At 41.5% G+C, this 13,391-nt stretch overlaps 1 protein-coding gene across 1 annotated transcript in view; it reads left to right on the forward strand.

Moving 5' to 3' along the window:
- Positions 1–13,391, forward strand: part of FTO (FTO alpha-ketoglutarate dependent dioxygenase) — a 1,722,050-nt gene that overhangs the window by 699,080 nt on the left and 1,009,579 nt on the right. The window contains exon 7 of the mRNA XM_086945188.1: positions 836–955. Coding sequence (XP_086801314.1) covers positions 836–955 — 120 coding nt within the window. The remainder of the gene's footprint in view (positions 1–835; positions 956–13,391) is intronic.

Consider the following 13,391-nt stretch of genomic DNA (forward strand, 5'->3'; position numbering starts at 1 on the left):
TGTTCTCCTCTTTTTTTTTGGTTATATCTGCGACACCGATGTAATGGCCATAAGAGGATACTGTAGATTCAAGGACTTTTGTATAAATGCTTTTGGTCTCAGTCGGTGAGCTGCTTGTGTTCTGAAAGACACACAGCCTTTTGTCCTCCGAGATGGGCTGTCATCAGTGTAATGTGATATATATTTTTTAGACTGGATGGATAAAAAGTTGATGCCGTTCCCTGAACCTGTGTCTCCCTTCTAACATACACCTGGGACACTCTTAGGATCTGACTGAGACCCAGGCACTGGTGGGGGCAGGCAGATGGTTCAGTTTTAGACCAGAGTAGGTTGCATCGCCCTCTCGTGAACCCCAATGCCATCAACAGAAATGCAGATAATAGCACCATGGTCCGGTGACAGTCTAGTGTTGGCGTTTTCTTGTGTTCCTCCACCCCTTCCTGCACCGCTGGACTCTGCATCTTGCGGCAGTACTGTAGCAGATGTTGATTGGACCAGTACAGTAGGCGGTGTCCTTCCCTAGGCATGTGATTTGCCACCATCTTGTCTGTCAGTCTGATAACCAACCACCTGATAACTGCTTCCTGAGTATCCAAACACCGCCCTTGGTTATAAACACTCTAAGTAAAAATGCTTTTTTCCTTTTGATCTTGTCATGAGCAGAACTTTAAATGATATTTTCAATATTCACTTTTCCTTTCATTGTCTAAGGGTCCTGTGGAAATGTCTTAAATGGAGGGCGTATTTGCCTTTAAAATCTCACCACAGAATCCGATGTATTCGCACGTCATTGTTTTTCTCGTACCTCACTCTCAATGTTATGTCTGATCTGCAGGTAGAATTTGAGTGGCTGAGACAATTTTGGTTCCAGGGCAACCGCTATCGAAAATGCACTGACTGGTGGCAAGCGCCAATGACCCAGCTAGAAGAAATGTGGAAGGACATGGAGATGATGGTAAGTGTTGACTGGGTTGCATGTGAACTGAAGATGCAAGTCGCTTTGTTACCTAATGAAGAGAACAGCAGGGCTTTAAAAGTACAGTTGACATAAGTGTTTGTGCAGGACGTGTGCTACATGAGTCCTTTTTAGTTAGAATGTATCGAATAATGTGTAAAATATGTTCCTTCTTAAAGATTTGCTCACCTGCTTTTAGGAATCGATTATCTCTCTCATAATAGGTGCAGTTATGTTAGGAAAATAGGTTTGCTTCATTTGAAATTCCCCAATAAATTAACATAAATGCCAATCTCATTTAACTAAAATGTGCATCTCAGATGGTAAACGAGCAAAATAATATTGATTGTGAAACGTAGTTCTAAGCTCACTTCCTACAAAGGAGAGGTTTGTGCTTCACAAATCAGAAAGATGGTGGGTACCTGGCTGCATGCACGCTTACTTTGTTAAATCAAGCCAGTATTAAAGCAATCCCTACAGTTGACCCATAGTAGTCCATCTGGGGCTGCCAGACACACAACTGCTGCTCATTAATAAATCCACATGGGAGCAATCATGCAGTGACTAGCCTTGGTGCTTTCCCATATGTTGCTTTATCAGCTGACAGCGACTAGTGATGGAGTCCGCCTCACTTGATCTATAAAAGACCATACTCTTTTGGGTCGTGAGCTCACCACCTCAGCCATCTAAGACAACATTTATCTTGACACCGTAGAGGTGCTCTGCTCCGAACTGGCTCCAGTTTTAACGACTCCAGCGTTTTAATCCACGTTGTACCAATAGACTGATGGCAAAGATGGTCACACTTGTCAAGGCAGCCCTGTTTATGTTTGGTATATGTCAAGGGTCCGCCTGTCCATTGTAAGAAGTTGGCCTGGTATGTGCTGTCCACTAATTAAAGTAGGCATCTTGCACCAGTGCAACCAGCCCTTATAGTGATTTAAGAGGTCAAAGATAACCTCAGAAAGCTATCCAAGTGGTAGCTGTGGATAGCAGCCTTCAGGCTTAGTCTTGAAGGAATGTTAAGCAGCTTGTTTTACCAGAATGCAACCGTATTGTATTGGTTAAATGAAAGGAGAACCGCACAGTAGTTATAAAAATATGTATTTATTATTATCATACACTCTAAATACTTCAAAGTGTCTGCTACTCGCAGATAAACACAAAGCACACAATACTGTAGCACAGAAACAATCGTAAGTAGCTCTAATACACAGTGGGTTCCAGGGGGAGTCCAAACCAAATACTAAAATAGTGAACCACAACGCGAGTCAAGATAGTGTCTAGAAGTGAGTAAGTAGGGACCCCATAGAGGACGGGTGATATCTTTTCTGTACACCTTGAATCAATCTTCTTGAGGGAGGGGGGACGTATGCTGCTGGACCAACCTCAACAACCGCGACCCCAAAAGAGCCATTGTGAAGCTCATTTGCATCTTCTGTTTCCTCAAGCATTGCTGAATGCAGATTGGGGCTTCTTCCTTTCGGGCCCATGTCAAGACTTACAGATTATTATTATTATTACATTTCTTATATAGCGCCAGAATCGACCCCCGAAGGGGTATCTCCGCGCTTGCCTTGGGAACCCGTCCTGGTTTTTCCCTGTGAGATAGCCCCTACAGGGCATCCCCAAGGTGAAAGCCAGGCATCCCGCCGCGGGGGGGCCGTTGTGGAGATTAAGCAAGCTTAATGCCCAGAGTTGCAGAGTGTGAACCCATGATTAGGTCAGGCACCGAAGCGAGAACTATCGAGTCCGTGGACATTTGAGCTCAACACCCTGCCGCGTCGGGAATCGAACCCTGGTCCCGGGTCTGACCTCTGCTTCAGGTGGCACCCACTGTGCTCCTCCTCGGCACTGAAAGTAGTGACAGAACAAACACAGACAAATAGTAAAGTTTTACAGTTACATTATCGAATGGCACGTGATCTGCACAGAGCGGAAAAACATTTTAAACCACTGCTTGATTCTTGTCTCTTCGCATCTGGAACGTTTCAACAAAATGCAAGCATCTGATGGACACAATGGTATCTTATCGTTGTGCATAAGCCTTCTCTGCAAAAAGGTACAAGTGTAACCGGTGCATCTCTTTTTCTCCACTTGAATACCTATTTACACTATTTTTGTTTCTTTGACAAATCCTTCGGAAATCTGCACAAATGATCCTTTGCTCAATTCAGAATTCTGTTTCTCTTATAGCAATCCTTTGCCCTCTGGGATCTCCTGGCCTTTCATATCTGTGTGACCATAAAACCTACTCGTGGATACATAAAAAGCTAAACATTTTCTCTGTTTTCTCGGGCTAACAAACAATCCATAGAACGCCTGAGTCCTTGTTGATGCAGGCACACAGCTTCTCCTTACAGTGTTTCTCTTGGATGGAGAAGCATTGTCAGGACAAGGAGCCGCCAACGGGTTAACTGAGCATAAACTGAAAATGACAACACCTAACCCACATTGGGTTCCAGCCACTGTCAAGTGGCTGCTGCTAGCTTTACGGTCCCAAGGGTGATCTTGGGACTTAGTATCCGTGTAGCTGCACTGTAATGTGCACATCTATATATACAGCCCCCCACACAAGCAGCCAATGGGGACTAAAGACAGAAAAGCCACAATTCTGGACAACTAATTAGGATCCATGAAGCTGGAAAATGTATTTAATGCCAGAAAGAATGTTTTCATAATTGTTGAGTTTTACATGACATTATGTTTTTGTTTTTCTAGATACTTTGAGGGGGAACAGGTCTGTTCTAGCATATCTGTTCTCTACCTGGAATACTGGGTGGGAGGGCACCTGTGTGCTTGTTTGGGGCTAGGCTGTGGGAGCATCTAATTGGGACTATTTTGAATTGTTTTCAAATAATTCATCATTAAGCACATTTATATTTTAACGCAATATGATATACAGTGATTTATCCAGAATTACCATGTTTTGGTTTACTATGTAAAACGGGATTAGGACCATATTTTTCTAGTTTCAAGGTCAGAAATGTTAATAAATTCGCCACACCATGTTTCACCGACCATTTCATAGTGGAAACTGCGCCGCCAATTATTCAGTTTTCATGTCGCAAAAAAGAGCAGCCATGCGAAAATAAAGGGCGAATTGCTTTGTATGTGCATTTATTTTTTTACAGGACTCATTGCTTTCTGGCGTACATATGTAACATTAATACAACTATTTGAGGATGCAACATTGTCATTATAACCCCATTTTGGGAAGCAATCACTGACGAAAACCCTGCATGCTGGTCAGTCAGGAGGTCCTTAATTGTATGCGCTTCTTGTCTGGAATTTCTTCTTAAAACTACACTAGGGGGCACTGTTGCTCTTTCGTGTTACACGGGCAGGCAGACGGTACGAGCTCGGAGACTGCATTGAAATTTAACACAAACTGTCGAATTATCCCTGTTTCTTCAAGTTAACCGTAATCTCCTAGATTCAGTAACACAGGAAATCAATTCTGGGTTAACAAATTCAATAGCAATTTAACATAAAACACTACTGTGTTTTAGTGTACATACGGCATTTGCAGAATTAGGCGGATTGGCAAAAGTGATCCTGGAAGTGCCTGGCCGTAGATTTACTAACGAATTCATGTTGTTTTAGACGACGAAGAAAAATCAGTCCATGTTCCACTAATATTTGTGAGCAAAAAGTATCTGAAGCATTAATAATCTTACATTGTTGGCTAATAACGTGTTTTTGCTGGCGTGGGCCGATTCAGGTAAAATAAACATATTATTACGAAGCGTTTCACCAGATTTTCTACATTTTAAGGTAAATGCGAGCAATATGCGATTGTAAAAAGTTTTTATTCTGCCATTTGCTGGCGTTTTACTGGTTTGTCGAAGCCCTCAACCCCCGCAGGTAAGAGAGCCAGGGCTTAATGTGATGAATCTGCTTGCACAAGGTCACATCATTTATGCAATGGGGGCGCCAGGACAGCAGATCGGGTCTGCTTTTCCTCAGCTACGAATGTATCTTTTATAATATGTTGCGTGTGCACAGATTGGCTAGCTGTTATGTTATGGGGAAGAAAGTCCACGACTTTGAAGCATGCTTGTGGTGTATCAGTGTATCCCGCCTCCCTCCTCGGGTCCACGAACATTACGCTACATACGCAAGCAACGTACGCAACGCGCTAGCTTTCCTCTGCGACCAAGGTCACTGCGAAAGGACGAGCCTCTCTAGGCAAAGTACGCAAGCACGCTGCTAGCTTGCAGCGCCCAGCCTGTGCGCACTCTGTCACTAACACTGAACACTTAACGCCGTTCACCTGCTCGGTCACAGGTTCGCATGTCCCTCAGAGCTGCGTGGCAGTGCACATTCCAGCGCTTAGAGAGCGCTCACTTTTTTTTTTTTTTTACATTTTTTATAAATATTTTTATTGAGTATTTTTAACATATACCCACATAGAACATATAACATATATATTTCCCTTGGTGTTTTGTAATAGGGGAGCCCGTCAGACGGTTTGGTGTGAAGCCACATTTTGTTCATGGCTGGTCCGCTTTTTATCTATGACACCTCTAAGGCCACCTTCAAGAGCGCTCACTTTTAAGATGTGAGCTTCAAGAATGCCTGCACCTTATTACAAATCTCTCAAAATGGAAATGTAGGAAGATATACCACCCTGTTGCCACAGGCCTCGTGTTCGTAAGTGCTACAGTTTAAAGAAAAAATGAGACGACACGCTTGTGTCTTTCAAAGAAAAAAAAGGTGTTCTGTGTTTTATTGCAGGGTCGTTGCCCTCGGCCAGGCCACCTGGAGTACTTAAACACGAATATTCCAGAAATATATGAAAGAAACATTACGTTGTTACCAGAAAGACAGTTAAAATGGAGTGTGATATGGCAAGCTCTACTGCCTATGTTTAGCGGCTGAAAGTTAACAAGTTACAAATATGACCCATTGGTTAAAATACAAGTCACATCTCAGGTGAACAGAAAAACAACACACACGCACCCAGAAGGGGTTCAACAAGTACACTGGTTTAAAAGGACTTTTAAGAAAAATGATTGCCTTTATGTTTGGAGTTTTCGTGGTGAAAATTCAAGCTATCCAGTTTCGATGCGTCGAGTTTGAGCATGTAGGTTTTTCGACATTATACGTCCAGCTTAAAGAAAGACCTATGGAAATGTTACAACTTAAATACACATCCATTCTTGACACAGTAAGACGCTTGTGACTCAGACGAAAATAGAACAGTAATCAACCAAAGGTTTCCTAATAGTACCTCATTAGATATCTACAGTGTGTATAATAACTTGTTTTATTTACATGCATAGTATGAATGGAGATGTGAAAATGGTAGTATGCTATTTATTATTATTTTTGCATGTGTGGGGGAGCCATGACACACGAGAGGCGGAGCCTTGAGTGAGTCATGATGCCACCATCAACAATGGTGACAGCATATTATACTCCACACATCTGCAAATATAGTGGTATGCCAGGCCATTTTTCATGTGTATTTGTTTAAAAAAAAATATATATATATATATATATAATAGTCAAAATGCCGATGTAAGTGGGTTACATTTTGTTGCAGCTAAGTAAAATTAGAGGGAAACATCCGTTACAACGCGGATGTTTCAACGCGGTGCTGTTACGACGCGTCCGTAACAACGCAAGTCGTTACCACGACTTGCGCTGGAGGGCGCTAGAAGATTAAAAATAGTAAATTTACTATTCCAACACCTTCCCTAGTGTCCACGGGGACTGGTGTTAGAATAGTAAATTATACTATTCGATATCCACGCCCCCAACGCAAGTCATGGTAACGACTTGCGTTGTAAGGGACGCGTTGTAACAGCACGCGTTGTGACGGTACGCGTTGTACCGTCACCAATCCAAAATTAGATTGAGATGTCTTAGGTAGACGACTTGTTTAGTTACTGTGGTAATAAACTTAAATTTGACCTTAGCACTGGAGTAATTATTGTGTGAATGTGTGTTTTAGTGTACTTGCTCTAAATAACCTATTAGGCCATATTATTTTTCACTCTCATGAAACACCAACACACACATTGTGTAAACTATAAACACATTGGTGTCGTGTTTTCCTCTGGAGGAAAAGGAACCACACTTCAATAACTCAATCAGTGTCAAAATACAAAATAATGTAGTGTGAATAAATAATAATACCGTCAGTTAGGTTCAGGGGTGCTTTTAGCACTCTAGAGCACCTACTACTAAAAGATGCGATTCACACAGAAGAAGCCTAATGTTGTGTACAAGCTATAAGGAATAGAGCATCGATAAGCACACCCTTTAACAATTAGAGTCCCCCCAAGTATCGGATGGGTAGAATTGCTCTGAGTGACAAATGCCACACATAAATCACTGAATTCGTGATTTGCTCAAAAAATCGCTAACAAGGAGAACGAGTACTGGTTGGAGGAGTTACTGCGATCTTCCTGCGGAGAGGAGCTTATCAGGGTTCCCTTCCAGCTTTTTTATTGCTGACTTACACGGAAAAGGAGATGGATTGATGATTTCATCCTATCGAGGACACTAACACCCAGTCTCAATATTTGACGAGTCTACTTTCACTTCCTGGAGATTACTGTGGATTCCTGTGACGGGAAATATTCACGGTTTTAAGCTTTGGATACATATCCATTCGGGAGAGTTAGACTACTTTGATCCACCATTCTAATACGGATGGACAACAATCATTATGCCAATCGCCATGATAAAGTCTAAGAGGAGACGAAACACGTGTTGGCATATTGGCAGTCTTTCATGCTGGATATAACACCAACAAGAGGAAATAATAAACGCCAAATTGAAGAATCTGAACAAGTGTGGACTCTGTGTATTTTAGTATGGTCCAGAACATCATATAGAATACTTTTTTGAGCAAAACTCACATTGTGCGTCTGTGTGTATACATATGTGTGGGTGACATGTGATCAAGGCCGTAGACCGTCTGAAACGTGCAATGGCGACATGGTGATAGCTGAATAAATCACTGATGAAAGAATTTTGGGTCTACTCTTGCCTTATTTCGCGAGGAATGAATTGGTGGGCAAGTCTTCAGCCATATATAATATATATACATATATATATATATATATATATATATATATATATATATATATATATATATATATATATCGCACTTCAGCCTTTCAAAGCACTTTCGATAAGTTGTTACCATTTTCCAATTTAATGGTATTCAATTTACTAACCTCATAAGGATGGAAGATTCAGTCACCCTTGCTAATATTTGAGACTGTGACCTGCAGATCACCACATATTTCCACAGAAAGCTCACTGAACAGCGTGCAAAAAACTGGGTCCACTAGAATCATTGGTATGTAACATTCATTAGCTGCAAACCTCAGTCGTCTGCATGTGCCCTCGCCAGCTCAGATTGAGACTTGGGCTGAACTGCCCAATTGCATGAAGTCTTTTTAATACCTCCAGACACCTGCCTTTTATGTAGCACCCTCCCTAATCCCTCCCTGAGGCAGCAGGAATAAGGCATGAGATGCTCTGCAAAACTCATAGCAAATGACATTGCTGGTCAGTTGCAATTTCAACACTTAAAAAAGACAAGGGACTTACGATTGCACAATCCAAAAAAACTCGCTTAAGGATAAATCCTTGTTACAAGATAGAAAGACCATGTTGATTACTGTTATTGCACCAAAGCATGCGGAGAACAATAGGCCATTTCTCGTAACTTTTCACATCCGCCACAGCCTGCCCATGCTTCTTTGTATTAAATGTGTACATCCTTCAAAGCGTCAGCCAATGAGGCAAATCCCAAATCTTGGACACGCCACTGTGGTGATGAGTCTTGGACAATCAAGACAGGAAAAGCTAATAACTAAGAAAAAAACGAATCTAGAACGTCACAAGCTAGCTACCAGAAGCAAACCACCCTGCCAGGACCATCATAGAAAATGGCACGCAAAGTAGCATGCAGAATAGTTCTAAGAACATTTTTGCATGCTAAAAAGTCAGAGACCTTGTGCTTGAGATTTCGAGCAAAGAACGCTGGGCCTACAGCCGATGTTTACAGAGTGGCGTTCCACTTACATTTACGGATGTGTCATCTGATTGGTTGTGTCCGATCCATCATACAGTCTGAGGTTTAAAATAAACATCTGTGTAGTAAGCCTAGCCTAAGAGGCGCCCACAGATTTTAGTAGGAGAAGTAAATTTTCATTGAGATGATGTACACAATGTTCATAAACCTGTTGCCTTTTTGTGCATTGTTTAAACCTGAGGTTTAGCTTTTCTCCGAGCGCCCAAACCTTTGTTGGCATTATAGCTGAACAAAAGGGGTGGTGATGGACGGAGCATCTGAACCAATCAAACACTCACACCCAGTCAACAGATCTGGGTTTAATCCATCACCCTTCTTTAGCCCACTCTGCCACCCCAGTTCAGACATGGCCATATGCAAATCAGTCTGACGCTGTGCCTCATGGGAACAGTCCAGCCCGAACTGCCAAGCCATGCCTTCCCTGGACCGAAAACAAGCTTCCTAGGACCGGTTTCTGGCAATCCAGCCGTCTCCACCCCCTTTTGTACTGCATTATAGCTGAGGCGCATGGCAGGAGCATAGGAGGTCTGAGGTCAGGACACTTGCATTAGAAGCCATGTGCCCTGTGTTTAAAGTCATACAGTGGCCCTTTTCAGCGAGTGGTTTACCACGGCTACCTTGGGCGCTGATCCAACCAATAAAATTGGCCGGGTTGGTAGTAAAAGATGTCCTTAATTGGGGGTGGGGTGGGCCCTTGAGCTCTGGGGGCCTCTTTGCTCCTGCTGCACCCATGATGGCTATGCCACTGTTTTTATTGTCTTCTGAAAGTTCCACTCCAAGTCCCTCATTTACTGCGAAGAGGGCATGGAATGCAAATTACTAAATGCTCTAACGGTTTTCTTCACCAGATTTACTGGTAGAGTAAAAGTTTACACTCCTTGGTCTCAAAAATTGAGTAGCACCTTGAAACCGCATTTTGGCGATGTGGGCACTGTGTAGCTAAACAATAGTTTGTGTTGATGTAACATCTGAGGCCTATCAGTCTTGGTTGAATAGATTGTTGGACATTACAATAGGAGATTTGTTTTATCACGCTCGGCAAGTCGCACGCGGTGTGAGGATTGTGCAGAGGTCTGTTGTGATGAGAGTTGGAAGGATTCTCTGGTACACAACTGTGCCCACCGTGGGGTGTTGTCACTCGCTTGCTTGCACAGACTTTGCATTTAATACATTCTTCCCCCTCCCTTACCTTTCAATTCTCACAGGAACCTCTGCCGCCCCCTGAGTTGTGCTGGTGTCGAGCGCTGCATTTCATTTACATTTGACATTAAAATATGTGTTAAAAAGAAGTTTAGTAAAATCACCCCGAATCTCAGGGGTATTTTCTTTTTTCTTTTATTCTGTCCTTTTCTTCTCCCTTTTGCATTGCGCTTTGTATAGTTTTATCGTACTGTTTATTCCTGACATTTTTCTCCCTGGGGAGGGTTTTGCTGGCGCTGGACTCTTGTGATGTAAATATAGAACCTTTCATTTGAATGACATTCCGATAAAATAACCATAACCTTGTCCGCCCCTTTCTAAGATTTTTTTTTTCCCCATGAATTTAAGTGCTGTTAAATGGAAATTGTTTTTTGTTCTGTCTCTTGCCTCGCTTCCCTTGCCACGCTATCGCCTCCCAAAAAAAAACCACTTGAAACCTTTTCAGATATTTGCATTTATTTCTCTTTTGAAAAAATAAGTCGCCCAGGATTAATGCAGTATCTGTAGAAATATCAGGAGAGGTGGGATCCGAATTCAGAGAGTGTGTTACCATTTGAAAGAGACAAGCATGGCTTTCTTGGTAGAGCGGGACCTGGGAAGCTCAGGTCTCGTGTGATGTGAAGCAGTCTTGCTGTAGCTTCTAGAAGATTCGGCAGATATGGAGTCTCCCAGGGTCTGATATCATGCAACCCTTGAAAAACTGACATTTATTTTTGCGTACGGAAATGCTAAGGGCCAAGGTATGGCAGAATTAAAGAGCATGCAAAGCCTAGCCGTCTAGTTAGCGAGTCGGAGGGATATTTTCAATGTGACCTCGAAGAAATGGCGATAATCGCAATACGTTTTGAGATGGTAGTCCCTGCACCTCATTTTGTCTTCCTTTTGTGAAATGATTGACACACTGAGGCCATTTTTCTGCTTTGCATTTCTTTCCTAGCTTGTGTTTTGTGAGGCAACACACTAGCCTGGTGAACTGTATAAATTGAGCTTCCTGTCAGGACAGTCCATTCAACAAAGAAGTAATGTATTTATTGGACATTTGGCCTTAATAATCTGTATTGACTTTAGGGAGCTGGAGCCAAGGCTGGGATTATTAAAACATATCAATTTAATTTCAGTCTAGAATCTCAACATATATAATTACATTAGGGAGGGTAGGACACATTTAAGCCCTCCCTCTTATAGAGGAATTTGGCGTGAGTTGACCACACAAGGCACAAAACCTTGCAGAAATGTGGACTGGAGTGGGATAATTATTTTACCAGCATACCTCCGGTCTTGCATTTTTATATGGGAGGGGATGCTTCAGAAGTTATATAATAATTTTGCGTTTATCTTAACAGCTGCCATTTTGCATTCCATGACCCCATTAGTGTTCAGATGTTTTTGACGGTGTTGAAAAGTGAGCATTGGCTCACAGTTCTACATTTTGAATGTGTGTGAGGATGGAAACGCGGATTGAAATACAGAATATCATGAGTAATTGACACTTTTTTAATGTAAGTGTCTAGGAAGAGAGTATGCATTTTCCCTACTTTTAGTTTGTCTGAACTCACTTAATCTGGCTGCTATGTAAACCTAGTAGTAAAAAAAGAGGGGGTTTATCTGTGAGTTTTTTCCTAGTAAGATGGCGGACGTTGACATCTCTATGTTGCAGTGAGCCTAGGTATATTTACGAATCGCCAGATTGTCTCCTCTTGTTTATTTGTGAGACTATTTGCTTTAAAGCTCGGTATTACCGAGTACTGTAAATTAATTCTTCTTAAGGTTCTAATGGCCTCACTTTTCAAGAAATATCTCTGAACTCCTATAGTGTCTTTTACAAAATTCTAGAACATCAATGCCAGTATTAAAGATTTTCAGTGGTTCCAATGGAGTCATTTATAAAATGTGTTTGCGTAAAAGCCAATTTTACCCCGCCATGATGGCACATTTAACCTTCTGAGGCGGTCAAGATGTAAGCTCAAGAAACGAATGTACGCAGAGAGTCTACAAAGATATGTGTTTGATTCCCTTTGAAGTGTTTTTTGCAACAGGATAAGGAAAATTTTAGAATCCGTCTGATAGTGTTCAGGGTAAATACTTAAACCCCTTTAGAGAATTTCACACACAGATACTGCGCGGCGGAAAAAAGGAGACCTGTGTTTCCTGCAGCCATTACAGCCTGGAGCTTTGTACTTAAAGACAGAGGTGCTGAATAGAAGTCTGCTGAGGATACATCCAGTGACAATATCTGCAGGAACATCAGAGCAAAGCAGTGCATGGCACTTTCTATTTTTAACCATTTCTGGGCGTGCTGAGAGGCGGCTTTGTTGTTCGCTAACCATCATGCACTTCTGGTATGAATCTGGAATGTTGACCATTTCAGCACCCTTACACTGTTTGAAGTCATTCTTGGTATCCCAATTTTTCTAGCACTCACTCTCTTTGGTTCTATTTTCAAAATTCAATAATTTTGAAATTGATTACAGAAGAAGAAGGTTTTCTGTTGTCCTGTTAATTCCCAGCTAAGTTGTGAGTGCTGTGAATTTTAGCTCTTTCATTATTAATTGATTTTGCCTTTAAAATAATGCCAACATCATTTAGCCCTAAGTTTCCTTTAGTTTTTACATACCCCAATCTTAAATTAGATTAATGAAATTAAGGGAGATTTTAGGAGGATGTTAAAATGATGCCATAACCCATGCATCACCATGTAATGGATATATCCTTGTTTAGTGATTAATCTGGGCAAGTGGGAATGTGAAATACTATACAGCGCATATTTTGAAATAAATACGAGTACTTATTTGTAACAAAATTAGTGCGTAGGCAAGCAAACCCAAGTTTTTCCCTGTTTTATAATTAATTTTAACATCCTGAACTGTGGAGGTCATGTCAATAACTATTCATAGTAAAAAAAAAAAAAAGCTAAAACTTAACCCATTGTCTATTCAAGTTCAATACATTTAGTGTTTTGACATTTGCTTCTAGGAGTCCTTTTATTCAGGAAACTAAGAGAGGTCTTAAAACTGCAGTTTCAAGTGACATGTGACAAACCAGTTATGACCATTATGCATGAATATGCGAGTGGGCTTTCAGAAATCTTTTCTCATGTGGAAGTATCTAATACCTTTGAGAATCTTTATATTTCACTGGATTATAATCTTTCGTGCAGCATTGGGTGCACCCAGT

This window comes from Lissotriton vulgaris, chromosome 12 (assembly GCF_964263255.1).
Source record: "Lissotriton vulgaris chromosome 12, aLisVul1.2, whole genome shotgun sequence".
Lineage (NCBI taxonomy): Eukaryota > Metazoa > Chordata > Amphibia > Caudata > Salamandridae > Lissotriton > Lissotriton vulgaris.